The following is a 24,976-nucleotide window of genomic DNA, read 5'->3' as shown; positions in this document are numbered from 1 at the left end:
AGTACCGAGCTACTAACAATGGCGATGTACGCAGCTCGGGTGCGCGACCGAACCCTCGCCCCGCGCACCCCGCACGATTGCCCTGCGACGACGGCTTCGTCAAATGACTGTATTGTTTTATACACTGTGTTTACATAATATTGTCTCCTACTTATTATTGTTTTGTTATCTAGGACAAAAAGGAGAACCACATACTGAAAAGCGACCTGAAGTTGGCGAGCCTGGGCAAGCCGATGACGCCGATATTCCGGCGCCACGCGGTCACCGAGCGGCCCGACTTCGCGGACGGCCGGTTCAGCTACCGCGACCGCAAGCCCAGGGACGACAAGTTCATAGGTAACGCTTAACCTTTTAACCGCTAAAGACTTCATATCACGCGCGCGGCGACAGCCCAATATCAACCTTCGTGCATTCCCACAAGGTTCACGATGACGCGCCGCGCACAATACACGCGCGATCAAAAGGTTAAAATATAACTATAATCCTTATACTTCACTCCGAGGGCTGGTAAGATAGCTGTGCCGTTATTTTCTTGTAGTAGCTACGAAGCTTAAGTTGGAACTAAACCCAATTGGAATACTTGATTTTTACTTACGGAATACAACATTCGCACACAACACGCACCCAAACTTTTAAACACGCTGTTCATAAGATTCATAGGAAAAAAATACAGTTTCGGCTTTTTGCTCGTTATAACACTTTAAAATCTCGCGTTTTGTACAGATTTTTAATTACACAAAATCATCATTACCACTGATCACCACCACCACTCATTACCACTTTATGTTGAGGCCAGGCTTTTATTAATTAAACTATGAGAATGCTTTTAATACTGTTTTTATTCAACTCCCATTATCGGTTACAACATTGCGACGTGAACAGTGTATTGTCAGAGGCGCCACACGGCGGAACCTTGATAGTACTAAAAACAACGTTTACAGAGATAGACATTACCTTTTAATTTATACTCCAATACTTTAGTGAAACAAATTTGAAATTCAAATTGAAATACGCACATTTTACGAACTTTTTCTACTCGGGTACTTTTATCTGTCATTTACATAGTCACGAACGAACATATAAGGGCATACATTATTAATACTCCTTAAAAGTCTATAGTCTATTGCCCAAAAAAGCACTTGTGTCGTTTTAGAGACATTACGATACGGTAAGCTAGTGCAGGGTAGCAGGTGCCACATACCGGTACATTGCTACCAACGTGACAAACGATTGAATGAATACGGTTTTTATTAAAAAAGTAACAAATTTGTACTGAGTTCATTGCTACCAACATAATAAAAAATACTTTTATACCCTACAGCACCACGACCCTGGTGCGGTGCGGTAGTGTGTAACGGCTTTAAAAAAAACATAACCATAGACATTATTCGTTTGTTTCTCGTTTCCCGGTAATTTCTTGTTCTTTGAGTACTTTGCGTTACTATTTGTTTTGCGTTCATAAAAAGTGTTGAAAATGGACAAAGAGGACTACATTGTTTCTACACCTGAAGAAATATCCGCTGCAGCACAAGCAGCGACCGAAAATTTGTTGCCTAAGTATTAAATCTCAGCACCTATACGACAAATCTTATGGGAAGTGCATGGCGTGGAGATTGGAGCACAAAACTTCGTCATTCTCTGAAAACGTCTTTGGTGTATGTTCAAAGACTAATTGGAAGCACCGGATCAGATCTATCTTTTAAGCAAGGCTGGTATATGTTATAAAATTTTTTGATACTCACTCATTTTTAGGGTACACAGTACAACGAGCTATATTTATGTACATTTTATATTTTTGCATTGAAACTGAATATTATTTAATTCTCCTTTTTCTTGTTACAGGTTGCAGTATTATTTGGTATTATGGGTGCTTGTCGCAGACAAGAGCTACATACATATAGTAATACCTACTATCCAAAATTTACATTGACATTTTCATAAATAAAATTTTGTTTATAATTTTTTGTATTTTATTTAATATTGCTTAGTCATAGAAAAAGCATTGTATGCAACGTTGTATAAGTAGTCAAAAAATGCTCATGGCGTATTTATTAACAATGTTCGCCTTCGGCTCACATTGTTACCCACGCCACTCACATTTTTTGACCCCTCTTATAAAACTGTTGCATAAAATACTATTGTAAAATCCTTAAGCGGCTTGGGTTTCATTCCTTTCGTTTTTGAAACAAAAAAAGGATTAAAAAAAAAACCTTTGAAAGTTACTTATGCTGGAGCCATCTTAAAAGGGGCCAATGATTAACAGTCCGCCAAACGGTATCGGCCTGTCAGATGTTCGGACTGTCAAAATTTTGTTCTGACAGGCCGATACCGTCCGGCGGACTGTTAATCAGTGGACCCCTTTAAAATACTTTGACCTGCCAACCCCGTTAATGAGGCGCAAATATTCGTAGGTACAGTCAACAACAGAGCTATGAATACAGGCAGTGTCAAAAATATTAATGTACAGGCAATAAAAATACTTTATTGCCTGTCATTAAGGTCGTGTATACATATTTTTGGCACTTTGCCTGTATTCATAGCTCTGTTGTTGACTGTACTATCACATTTGACATTTGTTTGTTAACTAGCATATTAAATATCCATCTATTTCTGTCGCATACAGAACCAATATACAGCTTTAGCACAGAATAAATAATAGTAGGTACTATACCTCGTTTTTTTTAGCATTAGAAAAAAGGTAAACAATCTTGATGTGTCTTTTAATTGAAAAACACATTTTAAGAATAAGTTACGGTAAATATGTAACAATTATGAATCTAATACAATCATTTATATTCTTCTGATTTCATAAGTAATAGTTTTTGGTTTTTGAAAAGCGTTTTCCAATTAAAAGACATGTCAAGATTGCTTACCTTCTTGCAAGTTCTTTCTAATGCTAAAAAAAACGAACTATAGATACAGAAGATTCACTCTCTAACAAAACGCGTCTGTTACGACCAGGACAGATATGACCGCAAGGTGGCGACAGCGCCACGCGCGGCTTATGGCTAGCCACCAAAATTGGTGTGGGACGGATGTACTTGTAGCTACCTGTTGCAAAGCGACGAAATCGCGGAGTGAGCCACGCCTGGCTTTAGTTATAATTAAAAGTAACATTTTGTTACAGAACTGGGCAGGAACAGGATCAAAGCCCCCGCCAAGCCCCTCACCCGCTGCTCGCCCACCAACAACGTGCCTCTAGAAGTAGACAAGCCCGAGAGGAAGCGAGAAGGAATCTCGAGGAGCAACTACGTCAGCCTCGCCAACCTCAAGATCAACAGCAAGAAGGAATTCCAGAAGAAGAGAGAAGACAGCTCGCCGGTCGAACGGGTGATATAGACGGGGTACCGTAGATTTACTATTATTTGATTTTCTACCTTAACAAAATCATGGTAAAGTCGATATTATTGTGCTTGAATGAACGTTTGGATACATTTCATTATACAGGGCTTTTTTTAGCAGTTGCGAAAAGTCGCCAAAAAAATCTTAGTGAAATAAAAATAATGTTTTTGTTTATATTTTTCAATTTGTAGCCACTTTTTGAAATCCGAATATTCAACGTATGCTCGGTCACCCTAAAGTACGCGCGCGGAGGCGGAGCATAGCGTTATCAAGTAGCACGAGACACCCTTATCTGTCTATCTCACTTACCACGTAATAAACATAAGTCAAATTAAAAAGGTGGCTTGACAGTGATTTGTAATATTGACTTTATTAATGTGCGTTAAGGTTGAAAATTGAATAGAACCGTTTAGTGAAACTCAAACTAATTTTGAAATACAGGAACTACACCAGTTGATAAACTCATGTTACAATGAAAAACAAGAATAAGATACGACGTTTTATAAATAATGATAATGTATATGTCGGCGGCCGATCGGAAGATCAGGCAGATCGTAATGTTCCTGTGTAATGTTTTGACGATAGTCACATTAAACCAATATATAGGTAGGATAGGTTCGTTAGGTTGCTTCATATGCCCGAAGGGCAAACTGCCCAGAAATAGGAGCCCCGCGTAGCGGCGCTCCGTCGACTCAGAGAATGAGTCAAAGATTTTCACGTTTCACGATATGCCTAGGAATTTCACGATATGCCTGATCTTACGATCGGCCGCCGACATGTACATATGTATAGAAACAAAGCCATGACGTGTATTAATACGACACTCAAGACAATTACGATTTTAGGATTCCTCGCCTTCGGACCATTCCCAGATTCCCAGTATACTTGCCAATTCGCGGCGTATAATATTATATATTATTGTGGTTTGTTCTTCTGCTTAACCGAGATAGGAACGTTTCTATTAAAGCTTTTGCGTATATCAGGGTGTTTCTGCAATAACTATGATATCAAGCATATAATGCGTACCATCATTCACACAGTGAACTGACCTTACGTCAACCTTAATGCGACGGCATAAGGTATATTATTTGCTAGTAAAATAATGTTATTATATCAATAATGATATGAAATTTTATAGCCGTAGGAGCACCCATAATCAAATATATTATGTACATGTTTATTATGAATTGTAGGAAAATATACTTTGAACAACTGCACACTATAACCTCTTAGGGCCCATCATATGAGAGACCAATAAATTTGCCTATTTTTAATTTGAACCTTGTTGTATTGTGTATTGAGACGAATTTCGTTTGTGTGAGAAAGCAGTGAAATAAAAAATAAATTCTAGGTACTTCGTTTAAAAAAAGGTTCTAATTAGAAGACAAGCGTACATTGTAATGCACATTGGGCCTTACGTGGTTAAAGCATTCGTCCTTCTCTAACATTTAAGTGCGAGAAGGGCGGTTGTTTTATGTGCTAATGTCTTTAACTGCGGCTAAGCCGATTTTCTAGAATGTATACGTCAGATTTTGATGCAGTTTATTCGTGATCGTGAATATGTACGTTATCGTTAGATGTTTGACACTACGTAAATGAATGCGGTCAATTGTTTGTACGCTTTGTTAGTTATTATAATATGCGTGCGTGGTTTCGCTTTGGTACCTCGTGCCAGTGACTGGCACGAGCGAAACATACGATATACGGGATAGACAAAAAATAACTGCGTTCCCGTTGCCAGGGAGGTTTTGGGATTATACTGAGCAACTTTTACCATAGGATCAACCCCGAAATAGCGATAAATATTTGGGTGGTCCATTTTCAATGGGAGGGTTAATTAATTTTTTCGATCCCGGGGTTGGTCCCATTGTAAAAGTTGCTCAGTATAATCCCAAAACCTCGCTGGCAACGGGAATGCAGTTATTTTTTGGCCACCCTCTATAATATGAGTTTTTGCACTAACTGGTTGAACTATTAATTAAATACAGTGGAAAATGTGACTATTGTTCTAAACATATAGGTTCATAAATCTACATATCTGTATCAACCAACCAACAACAATATCAAAAATTACAAACACGTTAACAGATAATGGGGAAACAGGAACTAAATCCTAAAGAAGTTACTACAGATGTAGTGCATAATTCATAATTAAATTTATATTCCGTCACACACTTACAATTACACACAGTCTCAATTATATTCCATCGTATTTTCACGGAAACGTACGAACGTGTCTTGCTATTTCAGTCAGTCTCGGAACAAAAAGTACTGAGGTTGATTGAAGTAGCATGACAAATACGAACGTTTCCGAGAAAATACGATGTATGCACTACCTACATCTGTACCTATTAGGAACGTTTTCAGTGTGTCGATCTAGTACCTAGTGCGTAAACACATTTTGGGAGGCGATTTACGTTGAAAAGGGCTTCGTAGTTAGTTTGTTGTGAGCGGTGCCTTGTTACAAGACTTCCAACTAGCTGGGATTTATTTTATGAGGTACTTGTTACACATGTCTAAAGGATTCAAACTTGATCACACATATTTGACTTCCTTCCTGATATCAATGTCTATGAATAAATTCGGGTGAATACTTAGAGCCACACCGCACTAGCGTCTTCCGTGCGTCGGCGTCTAGTTAACTCTATGGCTGCTGTTCGACGCAACGTTGGCGCAACTGCGCAGCGACGCCATTTTCCATAGCGCTAACTAGACGCCGACGCTCAAAAGACGGTAGTGTGGGGTGGCCTTAATTCCTTTTTCCTGAATATTCTCTAAATGTATATGGCCTAAGGAATCTGATACTGAGATAATATTCTGAGCCCAGATCTATAGGCATTCAGATCGTTAATGTATTTGATCTCCCGGAATTCGATTCTGCAACACTGGTCGAAAGACCTACTGTGTTTATTGTAACTTGTAGCTCTATAAAATAGGGCCCAGATGAGGGCATTTATAGCGTTTGCTCGTGGTATACACACATTATACACGATTTAGGTTTTATACCAATGTTCTATCGTATTGTAACATAGTGTTAAAAGATGTTATACGCGATGTAGTTATTCACCGATTTTTTTTAATGTTGGTCGTTTACTTGACCCTTTTTAAGAGAGACGTAGTTACTATAATAAATATTGACATTACAAAAATAATGGACGCATTGTGAACGTAAATATTAGGTCCACAAAATTGCGTTACTGTACTTATATTGTATGTATATGATTTTTTTGGAGATTATTACATTTTTCTTGCGTTTTATAAGTCCTAAAATATACATGACGTATTAATCTGTATTATTTATGTAACTAGCGACCCGCCCCGCTTCGCACGGGTTAACAAACTACACCTAAACCTTCGTCAAGAATCACTCTATTGATAGGTGAAATCCGCAGGAAAATCTGTTCAGTAGTTTTAGAGTTTATCGCGAACATACAGACAGACGCGGCGGGGGACTTTGTTTTATAAGGTGTAGTGATTAATAGCATTTTATGGATGAAAATCATTTATTTACAAACAATATATATACAGTGGTACAACTAAACGAAATTAATAACTAGCTTAGCATTTTATTAATATTCTTCTGTCCAACTTTTAGAGCAATATTATATATTGGCCTTAATAGCTTTTTATACTAGATATTCAATATTATACAATTAGGTGCGGACTTGCAATAATATTTGTATGTGTTTTTATGTGTTGGCTTTGACAAATATTTATATAATGTGCCATCTTATATCATATCGAATGGATATATCTGACAAATTGAATCTCATTACGTATTCCAATAGTTACTAAATATATTTATAATCTTGCACTTGGAATCTCAAAAAAGTAGTTCTTTATTCAAGTTCATTTATTTTTACACGTTATTTTTGAATTTTACAATTTCGTGGAATAGTCAAATTGTTTAAATTAAATTGAAACTTTCCTACACTAGCGTCACTAGCGGCAGTAATGTACATGTTAAATACCTTGGAAAATCTCGAAAAATACTCTCGTAGACATCTCTATATAACATATATACCTATGTTTTTACCTTTATATTCTTGTCATCAAAGGAATACAACAAGGTATAAGAAAATATTTTTGTAAAACGACACAAAGATACATTATTTGCTGGAACTATTCAGGCTCTATTATGACATTTGTTTGCATTGATCCATCACTTTTTAATAAAATTTTGTATTTATCCGTCTGGTTTCAACTGGCATATCAAATATGGAAAAACAAGTCACTTACACTTTTCTGCGTTGGTCAGCCAACGAGACCCGGTTTAATATGTTTGAAATCAGAGTCTCACGGAAGTTTTGTTATAAGTATAAAATTGGTCCGACTGTACCATGGTACCTAAACTGTATGGTACCATCACCCACACTGTAAACTGATAATCGACCATATTGCAAAGGCATAAAGTCCACAGATGACAATAGTTCAGAAAACGAAACGTTATTATCTCTCTAACACTTCCATATCAGTGTGATAGAGACAGGATAGCGTTTCGTATCTTTGCGAAAGGTTGTCATCTTGGCTAGGCACTCAGTTAAGTGTTCCGGTTAGTACCGTAATTAGAGCTAGTATTAGAGTATGACAATACATTAACTATATTAATTTATTAACATTAGTAGCCTAAGTTTTAATGTTTGAAGTCTGAAGATTATTTTGAAACAGGGTGCCATTTTGTATTTTTCCTAATAATGCTTTGATCGAAATTTGAAAATTCCCGAAAAGAGAACTCCCATTGCAAATGCCGACAACGCACTTGCTACCCCTGTGGTGTTTCAGGCGTCCATGGGCGACGTCAATTGCTTATCATGAGGCGATTCGTTTGCTTCCTATATCATGAAAATAATACTCTGTTCGCTTGGTAAAATCACCTTTGTTTTTAGAGCTCCGTACAAAACTTTGTTCACGGAGCTCTTATCTAATGGGATCACTTCGGTCTTGCAAATGGGTTATATTTTGAGGATATTTTTAATGAAATTTCCTTTTTAGGGTTCCGTACGCAAAGGGTAAAACGGGACCCTATTACTAAGACTTCGCTGTCCGTCCGTCCGTCCGTCCGTCTGTCACCAGGCTGTATCTCACGAACTGTGATAGCTAGACAGTTGAAATTTTCGCAGGTGATGTATTTCTGTTGCCGCTATAACAACAATAAAATACTAAAAACAGAATAAAATAAAGATTTAAATGGGGCTCCCATACAACAAACGTGATTTTTGACCAAAGTTAAGCAACGTCGGGAGTGGTCAGTACTTGGATGGGTGACCGTTTTTTTTTTTTGCTTTTTGTTTTTGTTTTTTGTATTATGGTACGGAACCCTTCGTGCGCGAGTCCGACTCGCACTTGCCCGGTTTTTTCAATAATTTCGATGAGAGCATTGTTTATGTATATTAGTGTAGAGTGCTCACGTATATTTTATCTGTGATACATTTTGTTTGTAAAATGTTGCAATAACGAGTAGGTATTATAGGTGTCTAGTTTATGGCCATAGTTACTTTAAAGTTGTGGTTACGTTGGCGCTAGCTTTCATACAAACAAAAAAAAATTAATAGAATTAGACTAAGAAAAGTCTGCAGCGACTTTGATAGCCCACGCAGTGCTAGTGTTATTTTAAACGCTTCTATGATTTTATGACGTATAAATAACACTTGCGTGGGCTATTAAAATCGCTGCAGTCTTTTCTTGGTCTAACTCTAACGCTAAGAGGCGCTAATGTAGTATAAAAGTTGTAGCGGCAATTTTGACAGCTGAAGTAAATAGCGCAGTACCGTGCCTAGGTTGTCAAGTGATACAAGTGCCTTTGTGGCCTATTTGCTGAATAAATGTTGAAGTTTGAAGTTTACGTTTGACAATTAATTACCAAAAACATATGGTTCCAGTGGTCAGCTGGTATTACGATTTAAACATATTTCACTGTGTTCCGTCTTGATAAATATAAATAAGCACGTTTTGGTAATATTGTGACGGTCTTGCCAAATATTTTAGGTCCGGTGTATATTTGATTTCTGTTTGTATGAAAACTAGGTACTGGTACTAATTCCTTCCTACGAATATTTTAACACATTAACAGTGTAACAACGACTATTTCCGTCTCCTGCATTCCAGATTTTATTGTATTTAGTATCGTTTAAGTACAAATCAATAAAGGATTATATACGATGTGTTGTTTTCTTGATATAAACACCCTACCCCTTTCTCGTTTCTGTAAATGCGAAAGTAACACGGCTACACTTTGGAAAACTAGTGGACTAATTATAAAAAATTATAATATCCTTTAGACGCCCTTGCGTCAAACCTTGCCAAGCAAAATGAAATTTTATATTGTCAACACAAAGTTCAAATTATAATGGGACAGGAGACCTCTTTATAGGTCTGTGGGTGGCTAGAGAAAGTTCCCTTTGAACGCCAAGAACCCTAAAAGGCGTAAGCGTTGTATTAGGGTGTGAATAAAAACAATAAAAAAATCATAAAATATATCTTTATTCAAAAACAAATACAATCGGGTCAACCGAGGGGGCACGACTCAACTATTCATCTAAATTACCAAATAATTATACTAAAAACACAGTGTCAACACAATTATTGAAGTATTCGTTAGAAATCTATGCGTAAATAGGATACAGAGTGCATATTGTCTTATTTGGACATTTAGATTCGATCATTAGGCCTCTATAGACGACCAAATGTAAACACACAATGATGTTCAAAACGCCTGTGTGGTTAACTGATGATAAGCTCAGATTGTAGTCTATGGGCGCATTTAGAGGTGTCACTTGCGCGTCGACCTTTTGTAGAGTTCCTCTAAGCTAACTTTGCTCCAACTTGAGTAGAATACTTAGAGCATTTAGTAACTGGAGACGCCTTGTCTGTCCATTTTCTGTACAAAACAATCTGCCGATTTTTGCGGGGCAGGGGCACGTCAAATGTACGTAACGTACAAATAGCTGTCAAATAAACGTCAGTCCATACAAAAGTATGCAAAATTGTGCAAGGTTTTTATCAGAGGGGCTCTTAAAGGCGACTCCGGTTATTAAATATCTCGAAGATAGAACAAAGTGAGCCAGTGTTATAAACGCCATATTTTCATATAAATTTGACATTAATGCTGACATTGCCACACTTTGTCGTTGCAAATGCCATGCAGTTAGCTAAGTCCGTCTCTAGGACCTTTCAAGTTATACTTGCAAATCTCCTACTTGCACATCATTGCACAATAAAATTGACCGTCTGCGGAGCACCTCGCCTTAAACTAATGATACAAGTAAATGCTGGCTGTAAATGGAGTAGATGAGTGTAAAATTGACTCTGAAATAAATAACTCTGTGTTCAGTTTTGTAAAACTACTTCGAAAGCATTCTAAAAATAACTTTGCAATCAAAAATCTAAATATAGTTCATTCTACTGGTCTGTGTGTATAGTAAAATAAATAATAATAAGTTATAGTAAATAGAAGCCTGTTTACATAATATATAGAGCAAGAAGAATACAAAAGTGCTGGACGTGCTGATATTAAAGTTATATCAATGACAAAAACATTGATGTATTATGTATTTAACGTTTAGTAGTATAATTACCCAACTCTAAGGTCGTCTGAAAGAAATCGCTCTTTAGCGATAAGACCACCGGTTATCTCTCTCGATATTTAATCAATTGTTTTTCTTAAACATCTCTTATTAAGGTGTGCCAATAAAGAGTTTAACGTCTTAACACTCTTGCCATGTTTCTATTTAGCCTTTTTAGAGCGCCGTACAAAACTTTGTTCACGGTGCTCTTATGGGATCACTTCGGTCTTGCAAATCGGTTAAATGCGTTTGTCTCCAAGACCGTTTGATGTAGGTATTTATAGAGAGACCCCGCACTAGCGCCTTTTGAGCGCCGGCACAGAATAAAAGGGTCAATTTTCAAATAGGCATTTTTTGCTGTCCCACGGCTAAAACTCGAAGTCCATAGGACTAAAAGACTGGGTATGTATATATTTTCATTCAGTGTATTATAAGCTTTAAAAATCATGCACAACTGTACCAAAAATATTATTTGGTCCTGACAAAATCGCATTTGAAGTTCCAAAAACGGCGAAATTTGCCGTTTTTCGCGTGTCCCAGTGGCGGCATCGCGCAATAAAAAAAATCATAACTTTGGATGTACGCAACGTATTATAAACAACTTTGCATTTCTATAAAGAGCATTTTCTAGAGAATTGATTTAATCATATTGATAAATTAATGCGTTATTTAATAAAACAAGGGAAGCCTTTTTATCGCTGTCCCGCGTGGCACCTGTTTTGTTATGACTTAAATATACCCCCTATAATCTTCTTTGTCTATTGAATAACGGTTAGATTAAATTTACAACGCAATAGTGCGGTTAGTCGGGCATCGATTGACATCAAATGTAAACCCGGAAACAGTTTAATTTATTTAAAAACAGATAAAAATCTCTTTCGATATATTTTGGTACGACTATAACGACATTTGTATGGACGCTGAATACGTTGGTACCTAGTTGGAATAAAAATGTTTCTTTTATAGTAATAGTTGCAAATATAGTTTTAAAATATATAGTAAAATAAATAAGTGAATCTGTTGTATTGTGTAGGAAATATCGCAAAAAAATATTATTGGCGACATGTCGCGACATTTGTATGGCGACATTTATACGGCTATTTTGACCGTATAAATGTCGATTGTGGCATACAAATGTCGACATAGTGCCATACAGATGTCGAGAAGGTATTATACATATGTCGTCAGGGTCTTATAAATGCAACAAAAATAATAAATAGTGGCATATACATGTTGATACTGCCATATAATGTCGAAAAAATGCCGTATACATGTCAAAAACGCCTTACAAATGGCTAAATAGTGTCATACAAATGTCGATCTTTAAACGTCCATATCTAGCTAACTATAAAAAGTACAGAGGTGCCTCCTACAGTATATTTTTTGTTGTTAAGAACCCTTTCTAAAACGAAGATTATAAATCAGATATTTCAAAAATAAAAAATTGCCATACAAATGTCGAAAAAACACCCTCTTCAAAAATTGACCCAAAAAATAATAGTACTAGGTACAGAAGACTCACTCCCTAACAAAACGGGTTGGTTACGATCAGCACAGATATGGCCGCTAGGTGGCGACAGCGCCACGCGTGGCTTATGGCAAACCCCAAAACTGGGGCCGAACGGATGTACTTTTAGCTACCTGTACTGTAGCAAACCGACGAAATCGCGGAGTGAGCCACGCCTGGCGCCGGTGTCTAGTGCGCTATGGAAAATGGCGTCACTGTGCAGTTGCGCCAAAGGTGCGTCGAGCAGCAGCCATAGAGTTAACTAGACGCCGACGCTCTGGAGACGCTAGAGTGGGTCTCTTAAGCGTCTTCTAGTTTAGTACATAATAAATCAATGAGAAATATTTCCGAATTACGATCGTATTTTGAAAAGTTTCGAATGATTTAGTGTAGTGTTAATAAGCGTAATATTAGTAAATATACTAAGGACAATGTCCTCTAACCAGTGGCGGATTTACAGTCATTGCCGCCCTAGGCCCCAGGCCCTGTAGCCGCCCCTTTCACAGCACCCATCATACTCGTATTGACTACATTTTGAGTTATTAATTGTTATCATCAGCGAATTTTTTGTCACAATTTGCCGCCCCTAATATCTTGCCGCCCTAGGCCCGGGCCTACTTGGCCTTATGGCAAATCCGCCACTGCCTCTAACTATGCTAATATTCGACTTTTATAGTTTAAATCTAAATTTAATATTCATTATGTTTGTATTATAGCTTTGTTTAAACTTCGATGGTTGTTATCAATCGTCCATCGGTCCATGTATGCTTACAGTCAGCAGCAGAAGTTGCTAAGCGGGCCAGGTGTTCAAAATGATCTTACGCGACTTTATTGTTAAGAGAATAAGAGCGTGTCAAAGTAATTTTGAACACCTCGCCCGCTTAGCAACTTTTGCATCTGTACATACTGTATGAGCGCTTTAACTCCGTGGTGTCACATGCACCTTGTCGATCCATTTCAGAATCTCTTTAAACTCTTTCGCCAAACATGTCAACTAACGCGCACGGCTTCAGTCTAAAATCAACCTTAGTGCCTTACGACAAGGTTTACGATCACGCGCCGCGCAATATAGGGGTGGCGTTTAAAAGTTAAAAAGATATTTCGCTATAATACAAACATTATATAATATAATGTAATTAATATAGGTACCGTTTGGAACTTGTAAAACACATCAAAAATCATATAGGTGCTACGTCCTAGTCCTAGGCTATAAACAATAATTTAGATTAGACCTTACCTTACACATAGTATCAGACATGTAGTTTCCTTAAACTCTACTAGATTTAAGTCGTTATATGAGTACTTTAAGCAGTGCATTGTTTGTTAAATACTAAACTCCCGGGAGATGAATACATATTAAATATACAGTGTGAAAAGATAAGTCGGGACCTGGAGGGAATCTACCTTAAATCCTTAAGCTGGCACATTTTACTTAAAGGAGACATTCCTTTATTTTTTAAAAGAAACAAAACTGCATTTAAAGATATTTCTTTTTTTCTTCAATTTGGCTTGTCTAAAAAAATCTTTAATGCTAAATATTCGATTTTATGGATATTTTATACGACAGACGAGTGTAAGACCTAATGTTTTTTGGAGAAATGTTATCAGTAACATTAACTGTATCGACTAGTAGAATAAAATTGCGAGTGTTTATTTTTTGGAATTTTTAGTCGGTTCGAGTCCCGGGCGAGGCAAGCGAATTTAAAAAAAAACTTTGAATGCAGCTTTGTTTCTTTTTAAAAATAAAGGAATGTCTCCTTTAAGTAAAATGAGCCAGCTTAAGGATTTAAGGTAGTTTCCCTCCAGGGCCCGACTTATCTTTCCACACTGTATATATTGTTAGAACCAGTCACTTTATTACACGAAAATATTCCGACACGCTTCGTTTTGTAATGAGGAACTTTATCTAGAGCCGAGTGACTAGTTTCAATATACATATGTATATGTGACTATCCACTGAAAAAGGTACCTTATGGCGGCTGGCGCTTACGTCGCATAGCGCCGCAATAATATTGGAGCGGCGTTAATAATAGCGTAAGCGCCAACCGCCATAAGGTACCTTTACCCGTGGGACGTCACATATTTAATTGTACATGTATATTGGCATATTAGTCATGTTACACTTATTAGCAGAGACAAATGAAGCCAGGTAGACACGGTAGGTACAGTCGCGATCAGATAGGTATACCGGAGCGGCCAAGGTGTTCACAATATCTGAACACGCACTCTAATGTCCTGACAGTAGAGGCGTATTCAGATACATATATGTGAGCGCCTTAGCCGCTCCGATATATCTGATGGCGACTGTACACCTACCTATTTTATAGTATTTGGTGGTTTGGTATTTGGTATGTTCTGATGGTTTATTTTAATTTGCGCATTTTTGGTATCAATAAACTGCTTAAAGATAATTCATTGCAAATTGGATATCGAATAGGCAAATTTTAAGTAGTATCTGCAACATTGAAATAATATTAAAAATTATGGGTGGCTAATAAAATCGCGAACAAAGATAAATGAAAAAAAACCAAATTATTTATTAATTTGCGTTGTAATAAAACTATAACTAAAACTGACTAAGAGTAAGTTAAACTATAAAAAATATTTGAATATTTTTTGCCTTATTCGATATCGATTAAAAATATGTAATAATATAATCATGCAGTGCGTGATATGTGCATTAAGATAAATGAGACAAAATTATTGCTATCTTTGATATAATTCCTCTACATATATCTATCTACAAATAATAAATGCTAGTAAATGCAACGTTTTTGGTAACGTCATAATAAAAACAAAAGCTATAACATAAATTACATATAATATAAAATCATGCATATACAATGTTATAATTTATTTGCACTACTTGTAGATATCGCCTTCGGCTCATATCATAAATATCTGCAAGCCGAAGCAATCAGTAACTCACAGTCCTATCTGGAACCCATAACATGTATTATCTGGCATTCCAATATTAAATTTTTACATTACATCGATATTTGTAATAAAATGCCCGACTTTCACAAATAATTATCCTATAGCACGCTATGTTAAATTCGATCCAACACATTCACAAATTGACTACAGTCAGAGAGGAGATTTACTCAATTTAGTCACGTAGCAAAAGACAAAATCATTCTATTATTGAGGGTTTTAATCGTACTAAATTTTACAGCGCACTTTTAACAAAGTCTTGCAACTCATCCTTTCTTAATTGTGTATGGGAGAAAAGCTTAACCCTTTTCTAGGCAAAGTACGATTTATCGACCACATACGCCACATGCGCCACTAGAATTTCAACTTTAGCATTCTGACTTAAGATTCAAATTAGATTGCACTTTCGGGAAATGTTACTCGTCTTCAAATGAATTATCAAAGCTGGATTAATTGGGATTTTTTGGGAAAACCTTGTAAATTGGTGCGGCCTGGAAAAGGGTTAATTAGTAATTATAGATACTTTTTTGTCTTTATCTGACTTCAGTATAATTTATTAATTATTCTCTCTCTCTGCTACAAAGACAGACATTCACAGCAATAAGTTATTGGAACTTCATTTTACATCGATTTTGTAGTCTAATAGAATTAGGCTGGCCTAAACACTTAAAAAAATCATTATGTGAAAAAACTCACGTATATCAAAGTTTGGGTACATGGGGGCAATCTCGAACGGTGAATGATCAACTGAACGAGAGGTACCTACTTCATATTACAGTAACACTTCCCAAGACTCCTTGATAAGGGTTAATACGGCGTAAATGCTGCCAAAACATGAAGTGCGTCCACTTTCTATGATATTTATGATTTACGAAATTATTCCTTTGTCGACATTACCCCAACATACCTACGTGCACAGTTACATATATTAAATTTCATTATCAATATAATACAACACAATACTATATAAACAAAGTACATTTAAATATTGCAAAATATTAGTAATCTGGGTATGACTTTGGTTTGACATACAACGAAGCTACATTGCACACCACACATGATAACCCAATTTAGATTGAGCAATTATTCATCAATAGCACAACTTTCTCTCTTTGAACAACTAACATTTTAACTCAAAAAAGTTTTTTTAAGTCACTGGTATGAAAAGTGTCGTGCGTACTTAATTTTATCTATGTATAGGGGTCATCCATTAATTACGTCACACCAATTTCTAGGTTTTTTGACCCCTCCCCCCCCCCCCTTGTCACACTTGGTCACATTTGGCAAACCCCTCCCCCCCTAGTGTGACGTCACATTTTTTCTACGAAATCGCCAAATCGAATTAAGTAAGTACCTAAGTATTATTAATATTTTATCAAAATATTTTTGACGATATAAATATTAGTAATTTTATAACCCAAAACTGCTCAGGAAAGAAAATTAAACGATTAAAAACTATTTTCGTTTTAAAAACTTGTTATTTAAATGTACAGCGAACTAAATAATTTAAATAAATTTTCGGTTACTGATGAAGTTAAAGTGACGTCACAAAGTTTGTGTCTCCCCCCTCCCCCATGTCACAATATGTCACATTTTCTTGACCCCCTCCCTCCCCCTAAACGTGTGACGTAATTAATGGATGATCCCATATGAGTATTTGCATCAGCGGGCATAACAACAGCTAACGAGTAAATATTGTTTCATTAATATTGTATACAGTAGTGACGTAATGAAGCTTTTCAATCTTGTACCTACTGACCACTCAGCAACTGAAAAGCTCTCCATCATATTGTATAAAATACAATTGCGGAGATCATGAGAGTTTCAATATATGATCAAAAAAGGAAAGTTTCACATTGATCCCCTACATTATTTAAACATAATACACATCAGTCATTTCACTCACTCGTTTGAGATCACCTAGTTAATCTAAACTCATGATACCTACTCAATCAGGTCTACAATGTGAGCTCTAAGTCTTATCACGTAAGGTACAATTTCGATTGGGGCTGTTTAGGGCCACTTGCGCCATCCCACTAACCAGGGGTTAACCGGTTAAACCTGGAGTTACCACGGTTACCAGTACAATTTGACACTGGGTTAACGGTTTAACCGGTTAACCCCGGGTTATTGGTATGGTGCAAGGGGGTCATCCATTAATTACGTCACACCAATTTCTAGGTTTTTTGACCCCTCCCCCCCCCTTGTCACACTTGGTCACATTTGGCAAACCCCTCCCCCCCTAGTGTGACGTCACATTTTTTCTACGAAATCGCCAAATCGAATTAAGTAAGTACCTAAGTATTATTAATATTTTATCAAAATATTTTTGACGATATAAATATTAGTAATTTTATAACCCAAAACAGCTTACGAAAGAAAATTAAACGATTAAAAACTATTTTCGTTTTAAGAACTTGTTATTTAAATGTACAGCGAACTAAATAATTTAAATAAATTTTCGGTTACTGATGAAGTTAAAGTGACGTCACAAAGTTTGTGTCTCCCCCCTCCCCCATGTCACAAAGTGTCACATTTTCTTGACACCCTCCCTCCCCCTAAACGTGTGACGTAATTAATGGATGACCCCAAGTGGCGCTTAATATAGTAATAAAGTGCAGATGCCCATGTGTGAATATTTTAAGTATCATAATAATTATATCGTCGTATTATTAATTCGCTATTTTAAGTGTGTTCTACACAGTTGTGTATTAGGAAATGGTTGCTAAATTATTAAAGTTTATAGTTCGTTTTTTTTTAGCATTAGGAAGAATTATTGAATTATCTAATGTAGCATGGTCAATACATATAATTTACATCAAATTGTTACCGCTAAAAGTGCCAGATTTAGAACCACAAGCGAATTTCTGCGAAGTTCTTTCTAATGCTAAAAAAAAAGGACTATAAGTAAGGCCTGAGATACAATGATGAATTGAACAGTAACATTATGAGTAGGTACGGTACATGTAAACTATAGTTTTTTATACTAATATATCTCAGGCCTAATAAGATATATTTTTCTACAACCGTGCTTGATACTCTAAAACTAAGTTATTGGCACATAGTTCGATTACATAATAAAGATCAATTTATTGTTCTTAGTTAAAATCTGTGATGCTTTGACTAGTAATAAGTTCATAAGGGTACCCTAGTGGGTCTAGTGTGGTACTCACCAGTATAAGACCGTGGCGGGAGTACGTTGGATGTGCAAGGGAACTATTTTGGCACTTCTTGAAGAGGCATTATGTGAGATAGGATCTATAGAAGCTTGAGAGAACCTGTGCCTCTTGTATAATTCCTGTTTAGTAGATCCTTTATACCGTGACATGACCACGACCACTCTGTCAAGAGTGCACGACTAAGAAGAAGATCCTTTAGACCAGGAGTCTTCAAATTATGGCCCGAGTGCCCTTACTTTTGGCCCCATACCTTCTTTTAAAAAGAAAGTCCTAGAGTCGGGGACCTCGCCTTCGGAAAAAAAAGCTGGGAGACTTTTACTACTTTTGTGTACTGTTTGAAACTTGTACTAGTCTCCTGTCTATCGTTGATGTGCCTGCATGTGTTGGTCAGCGACCGCGAGCCTCTGCCGTAGTTTAGCAAACTTGCCATGCACCAGCCTCAGCTGAGCCCGCAGCCGCGCGGACAGCTCCCTCTGTAGTTGCTGCACCTCGACCAGCTCGCGGCGGAGCGCCGTGTAGTCCGACCGCACCTACGAGAACTCGCTGTGAGCTCGGGCGGGGAAGGGGGGATAGATGCTCTTATGTACTGATTAAAAATAACTCTCTGATACAAGAGTTGCAGTTACCAACTTGAAATACAAAAAAAAAAAGTGATATAAAGAATTTCACCAGCTGCGCTTATGAATGCTGCTTTCTTTATTTTTCTAAGGCCCACTTGCACCATTCCACAAACGCGGGGTTAACCGGTTAAACCTGGAGTTATCATGGTTACCAGTACAATTTGACACTGGTTTGACGGTTTAACCGCTTAACCCTGGGTTAGTAGGATGGTGCAAGTGGGCCTAAGAATGCTATGACGCTGAGTTACTCTTAACTCTGTTGTAAGCCAAGCATTTTGAGAAGTATTAAAAAGAAGCGTTAAGTAAGCGACCCTGGTGGAATGCTCGTAAATATACTATTTTAGTGGTTTTCTGAAAGTGAAAACTTCTAATTTAAGTGGTTCAATACTTGCCAACACTTGTTATACATAGAATTATTTTTAGAATAGCATCCTAGAGTAGTGACATGCTTAATGCTACACAAAAATATTGCCAGGAAGATTGCAGACCCTGGGCCAAATTAAAATGGAATTTAGAAATCGGTATTAACAATAAAATGCTATCATTGCATACACTTTGGCCAAAGCATGCCACTGCTCTGAAATAAAAGCATCTTTCCTCGGCGTTTGATTTAGATTGAATACATGACACAGATGGCGCCCTCACTGAAGTATAGTGGGCATGAGAACCAAATACATAAAGCTGTCGTAGCTGGATTTCAAGATATGGAAAATAAGTTCACCGAAAATATTTTAGGTATGAGGCCATTGTTATAAATATAATTCCTTAGATTATAAAGCTTGACAGGCCACGCTGTCATAATGTTTGTAATGTTAAACGTTTATTAAATACACCTTTAAGTTTCGATCGTTAGTTTGGTTCTTTATCAGTTGACTTATTTTCCACTTCTATTCAAAAGTCAGATATATTACCAAGATCAAACCTGATTTAGGTTCTTAAAGTATCCTTTAGGTAAATTTTGATCCCTTGACGAAAAGATAGATGATACCTATAATTATTCCACACTGACTTTTGAACATTTGCGTTTAAACGATGACATTATGCTAAAATAAAGTGCATAACACCATCGGTACTCAAGTTAACAGCTCTAGAGGCTCAGACGTCCGAAAATGTACTGCATATTCAATGAACACACCTTTTTTTAATCAACTGGTTTTATCATTTACCCATGTATCTATATTGCACAGATAAATATGTAGGTACTGTAAAATAATAATCGTAAGGAACCTATTGCTCTCCACGCCCCAGCTTGCTTGATAGAAGAACAAAGATGTAGAATCTACATTGTAGATACGGATCTACAATGTAGATTAACACTGTAGAAGAACACGGGTTCGTGTCTGTTTTACTGGAGATACGTGAGATACGACATTATATTTACACATTTATAGAACTCCATTAAGTGAAATTGTTAAAAGCCCTCATTTCCGATGTCCACTTAAGTGGTCATCAATGAGGTTATTGAGCAGACGCAGTGCTACTGCTCGCATGGATGCGCTCGATCGAATATGCAGTACACCTTGACGTGCAATACAGTACACTGCCTAGGTCGAATGGCTTGGTAATACTCGTATTTATATCTATCAACTTAGTTGTTGTTTTCGTAGTAAACTGTTGAGTTAGTAAATTAATCACTTAGTAGTAGTAGTAGTAGTAAAATACTTTATTGTACAAAAATAAACATAAAACATGAAAGAGCACACATCATTAGTACAAAGGCGTACTTATCCCTTTCAGGGATCTCATCCAGTTAACCCTAATAATAACTTAGCTAATTTAGCTTAAAGTTTTTTGGTTAGGGACTAAAAATCAGCTGTCTCTCTGAGTCTCATCTATTTTGCTTTACAAATTGTAAATTGTACCTACATTGTATTTATTTTGTACCTATTGTAAACAGTGCACTGTATCGCTGCCTCGAAGACGCCCTAGCCATAATAATAAGTAAACGTGTGTGCCGACCGAAACGGCCGGTGGTCGTGAGGCGGGCCCGTCTGCGGGCTTTGCCGGCCAACTGTAGCGTTGAGCCGGGGCTAATACCGACAAGCATGAACCTTGCGGCTTGGGACCTCTTGTTACAATCGTAGGTATTACAAATACAAGTTTCTCTATCTGCGCCGTGAGCATAAACAAAGACATATATAACTTCGTATAAGATGAATAAAGTCTAAGGAAAAAACGTGCCTCGGAAATCAAGAAATAGTCATTCTCGCATAGATGGCGCACACACCTTTGGCCTATGCTCAGCTAGATGGCGTGACGACATCGTTTCATATTTCACAATTTTAACACATAGATATCAGTGAATGAGCATGGGTCAAAACAATATAAAAATAATAAAATCATTTATCCATATATATATAATTTTTTTTGATAATTTTATACGTGTTAATTTTGAGTTTTAGTCGTGTGTCGATAGATGGCAGTAAATTTACAGTGACTACAAAATTTACTATGACAGTACCCCTCTATACTATCTATTCTCTTTGGCATAAATAATGGACTGATAGTGGACCGATATGATACAGATCCTTCATTATCAAAAGTGACGTTTTTGGTTGAAGAAAGGTCACGTGATACTGACAGATCAGGGCTATAACCGCGAAAATCGAAGTTCGCAAATTGCGGGTATTTTTCTCTGTCGCTCTAATTACGCCTTCATTGGAGTAAAGAGAAAGATCCCCGCAATTTGCGAATTTCGGTTTTGGCGGTAGCCCCTCTGTAACGTAGTGATTGAATACTCTTTAAGTATAATATTGGAAACAGATAGAATAACTCGAATTGGTCTGTAAGTGGCGCAGTTGGTAGGATCGACACATCGACACCATTACGCTTTCATGAACATTTGTAAAAAATCTGTCCTATAATGTAATAAAAATGAAGACCGAAACCGACGCAGTTGATAAGTAAACGATTGAGAGACAACTTGACGTGTTTCATGCTTCTTCTTATTTTCGTGTCGAGGTATACGTTACGTATACGTTTTTATACGATGGATGCTCAGTAGGCTGTGGTGTTGACAGCAATGAGAGCCCTGGCTGTCTTGTTGATTGTTGAGAGAGAATACTGCTCAAGAGCCATATGATAAAGAAAGGGAGACCTTTGGCCAACAGTGGAAGCTCTAAGTTCTTAAATCATAAATACATAAAAAAAACTGTTTGCACTGGTATGGAAAAATAATGGAATGGACAAACTTTGTTTGTAATATTACAATTGGGATAATATTAGGGGAATGTTATTTTAAGATGGTAACAGAGATCCCAAGCCACAGCAGAGACAGAACGCTAGTATTCTTCTGACCTTCTGTCAGCGTAAACGCAACTGGCTGAAAACAAATTAGTAGGTTGCTTAGTTATTATATTAGTAGGCCTTACTACAAGTACACTCTGTGAAGATACTTCTATGTAAATATTGATTAATATATATAGACATATTATATTAGGTATATTTGTTAGCAAATAGTTAAATATTTCATACACAAATACATTTTTATTAGAATTTATTTTAACTAACAGCAGTAACAGCTTAGTTATTTTAATACATTTAGGGTTAGAATAAGGAAAGTTAGTGTTAGGTGCAATTTAATACAATTCAAATGTTAGACCTTAGACCATTCTTTAGGTTTTCAAAAGATTGAAAATATATACAAAATATTTCATACAAAATGTTGATATGCTTGGCAGAAATATAAGCATGATTTTTTTCTACTCTATAACAACCAGTTCCTGGTTATATAACCTGTTACACCTAATACATCAAAATACAAGAAAGGAATAGATTACTTCTCAATTTTTCTAAATGCCAGGAAATATTTGGGATGTCACTGTTTACAGTGTTTACTGCATACATCATAATACAAAAGCTACAAACCTCCGAGACTGACTTGAGCAGAGTCATGACGCACATGTCCTGGCTGTCCACGGGCACGGCCAGGTCCTTGTCGCCCTCCATCTTCCACGCCAGCAGGTCTAGCTGCTCCTCGGTTTGTTGGGCCTGTGTTCATACAGTGTAAAGGTTCCGTCACACTGGCGCGTTTTCCGGGCGGGGCGTGAGTGTGGCGTGAGCATTTTATATGTAAAAGCGGCGCGCCCTGCTCACGCGCCGCCATCAAAACGCGCCTGTGTGACAGAGCCTTAAGAAAACTTCTAAATTGGACTGATATCCTGTCTGACCTCACCACCTTTTTTCACTAGGTGGACTGAGTTTAGGCTGTATACTCAAGGAATTCATACAAATTAGTACCGACCATGTGGGATTGGAAGGGTTAAGGCAAATGTATATGCCCTAGGCTTGGATAGACAGGGCAGGTAATTTAGAGTACAGTAGCATCTATCTATTACAAAATATATGAGACCATGCCCAATGAATTTGATACAATACAATAATAGCATAGTTATGCATAGTTACCAATGTACAAATATTTGGCAGCATTTCATGACTAATTGGCGTGTTTACTATCGCACTCTTGAATGAATCATACATTAAACCTGTACAATTTGGACTGTGATCTACGCAGTTAATATCGGAGACGTAAATTGAATTTAATAAAACAATTCGGCACTATAATTCTATACGTAAAGAGGAAAAGTACAGAAAATATTTTCATGTCATGTCGAAAGATGGTCCGAAGTATAAAACCAATCGGCACGGCGTTGCAGCTTTTCTTGAAATAAAACTTATAAGTGACATTTTAAACTGAAATATGTGTACAGAAAGCAGCACATAAAAGTAACCAATATCCCAGTACCAGTCGCCTTTGCCCTTTCGGCATCCTAACATTTATAGGCATGTACCTGCGGCTCTGTGACCTACTTTTATAATACCGCTACAAACAAACGTAACAAAAAAGAATAAGGCCAACTACTCACCGTTTCTTCCAAGTCTTCCATCGTAATTTCTTTATCACTCATATTTAAGCCGTAATTTCGAATTTTTCAGTCAATTCATTAGAAAAAAAACATAAGCCAGAAAAAGCGAGGCGACCATTTTCAGGAAACTGACGTTTATTATGGACTAATTTCCAAGCTGCTGATGCAAAACGCATTTAACATTGCTGAAAATACCGTAATAAGATTTGCGGATTGCTACTTTAGCGAGATAGCAATAGGGTCGAATTATGCTTATTATAAACTCAGATACGTTTGTAATTAGTAGAATAAATTTGACCCATAGCAAACGCATCACCCATCATATTGCGAAATCGAAACGTCAAATCAAATAATGCGCAGTGTTGCCAACTCGGATTTTGAAAAAATGCTAGACCAATGTCTAGGTTATGCCAAAATTATGCCAACGATTTTTTAAATATGCTAAAAAAAATGATAAAATGTCACTTCAAATTAGACACTTAAAACATACATACATTTTTTAAATTTTCTACTGACAAGATCTGCTTGACCTACTTTATATAGACCGTCGACATCCATCCGTCCACAAAAGTCAAAATGCATATGAAAATATAAACTCCATAAGGCGATGGCGCATATTGTTGCTGCTAAGTTGGTGCAAACTTGGCTTAGACTAAATTATGCTAAAAAATATGCCAGATGCTAAATGGAAAATTTTGGTGCCAAAGTGAGTGAAAATATGCCAGATCTGGCATCATTTATGCCAAGTTGGCAACACTGGTAATGCGTTTAGTTATTGAAATTATTGAGTATACGCATGGTATACGCAACAATACGCATTAGCTTACGTTAATAAAATTTAAGTTTAATGCATAAATAAAATTGACCACTCAAAAAGGCACATTGCAATTTCACTTTTATGTGTACAGTAAAGGGCCAAAAAGAATGCACATCGAGCTTTAGAAAGAGGCAATCGGCTAATTTCGAC

General features: G+C 36.9%; 2 protein-coding genes across 2 annotated transcripts in view; one reads left to right on the top strand and one right to left on the bottom strand.

The window, feature by feature from the left end:
• Positions 1 to 9,501, top strand: part of LOC134674831 (uncharacterized) — a 40,018-nt gene extending 30,517 nt beyond the window's left edge. The window contains exons 23-24 of the mRNA XM_063532983.1: positions 174 to 336; positions 3,128 to 9,501. Coding sequence (XP_063389053.1) covers positions 174 to 336; positions 3,128 to 3,339 — 375 coding nt within the window. The 3' untranslated portion in view covers positions 3,340 to 9,501. The remainder of the gene's footprint in view (positions 1 to 173; positions 337 to 3,127) is intronic.
• Positions 9,502 to 17,924: 8,423 nt separating this feature from the next.
• On the bottom strand, positions 17,925 to 24,296 carry LOC134674588 (uncharacterized). Its single transcript, XM_063532701.1, has 3 exons — positions 24,010 to 24,296; positions 23,012 to 23,134; positions 17,925 to 19,054 (listed from the first exon to the last, which is right to left on the bottom strand). The coding sequence occupies exons 1-3, from the start codon at positions 24,049 to 24,051 to the stop codon at positions 18,884 to 18,886; spliced, it is 336 nt and encodes a 111-aa protein (XP_063388771.1). The 5' UTR covers positions 24,052 to 24,296; the 3' UTR covers positions 17,925 to 18,883.
• Between the last annotated feature and the right edge of the window lie 680 nt (positions 24,297 to 24,976).

The sequence above is a fragment of the Cydia fagiglandana genome, chromosome 20 (genome assembly GCF_963556715.1).
Source record: "Cydia fagiglandana chromosome 20, ilCydFagi1.1, whole genome shotgun sequence".
Lineage (NCBI taxonomy): Eukaryota > Metazoa > Arthropoda > Insecta > Lepidoptera > Tortricidae > Cydia > Cydia fagiglandana.
The sequence above is the reverse complement of the archived record's forward strand: the minus strand, read 5'-3'. Positions and strand labels throughout refer to the sequence as shown.

Coding starts and splice junctions, on each gene's coding strand:
- LOC134674588 (XM_063532701.1), bottom strand. CDS start 24,051: ATGAGTGATAAAGAAATTACGATGGAAGACTTGGAAGAAACG. Junction 23,135..24,009: donor TGGAAGACTTGGAAGAAACG/GTGAGTAGTTGG, acceptor GTATGAACACAG/GCCCAACAAACCGAGGAGCA. Junction 19,055..23,011: donor TGCTCAAGTCAGTCTCGGAG/GTTTGTAGCTTT, acceptor GAGTTCTCGTAG/GTGCGGTCGGACTACACGGC.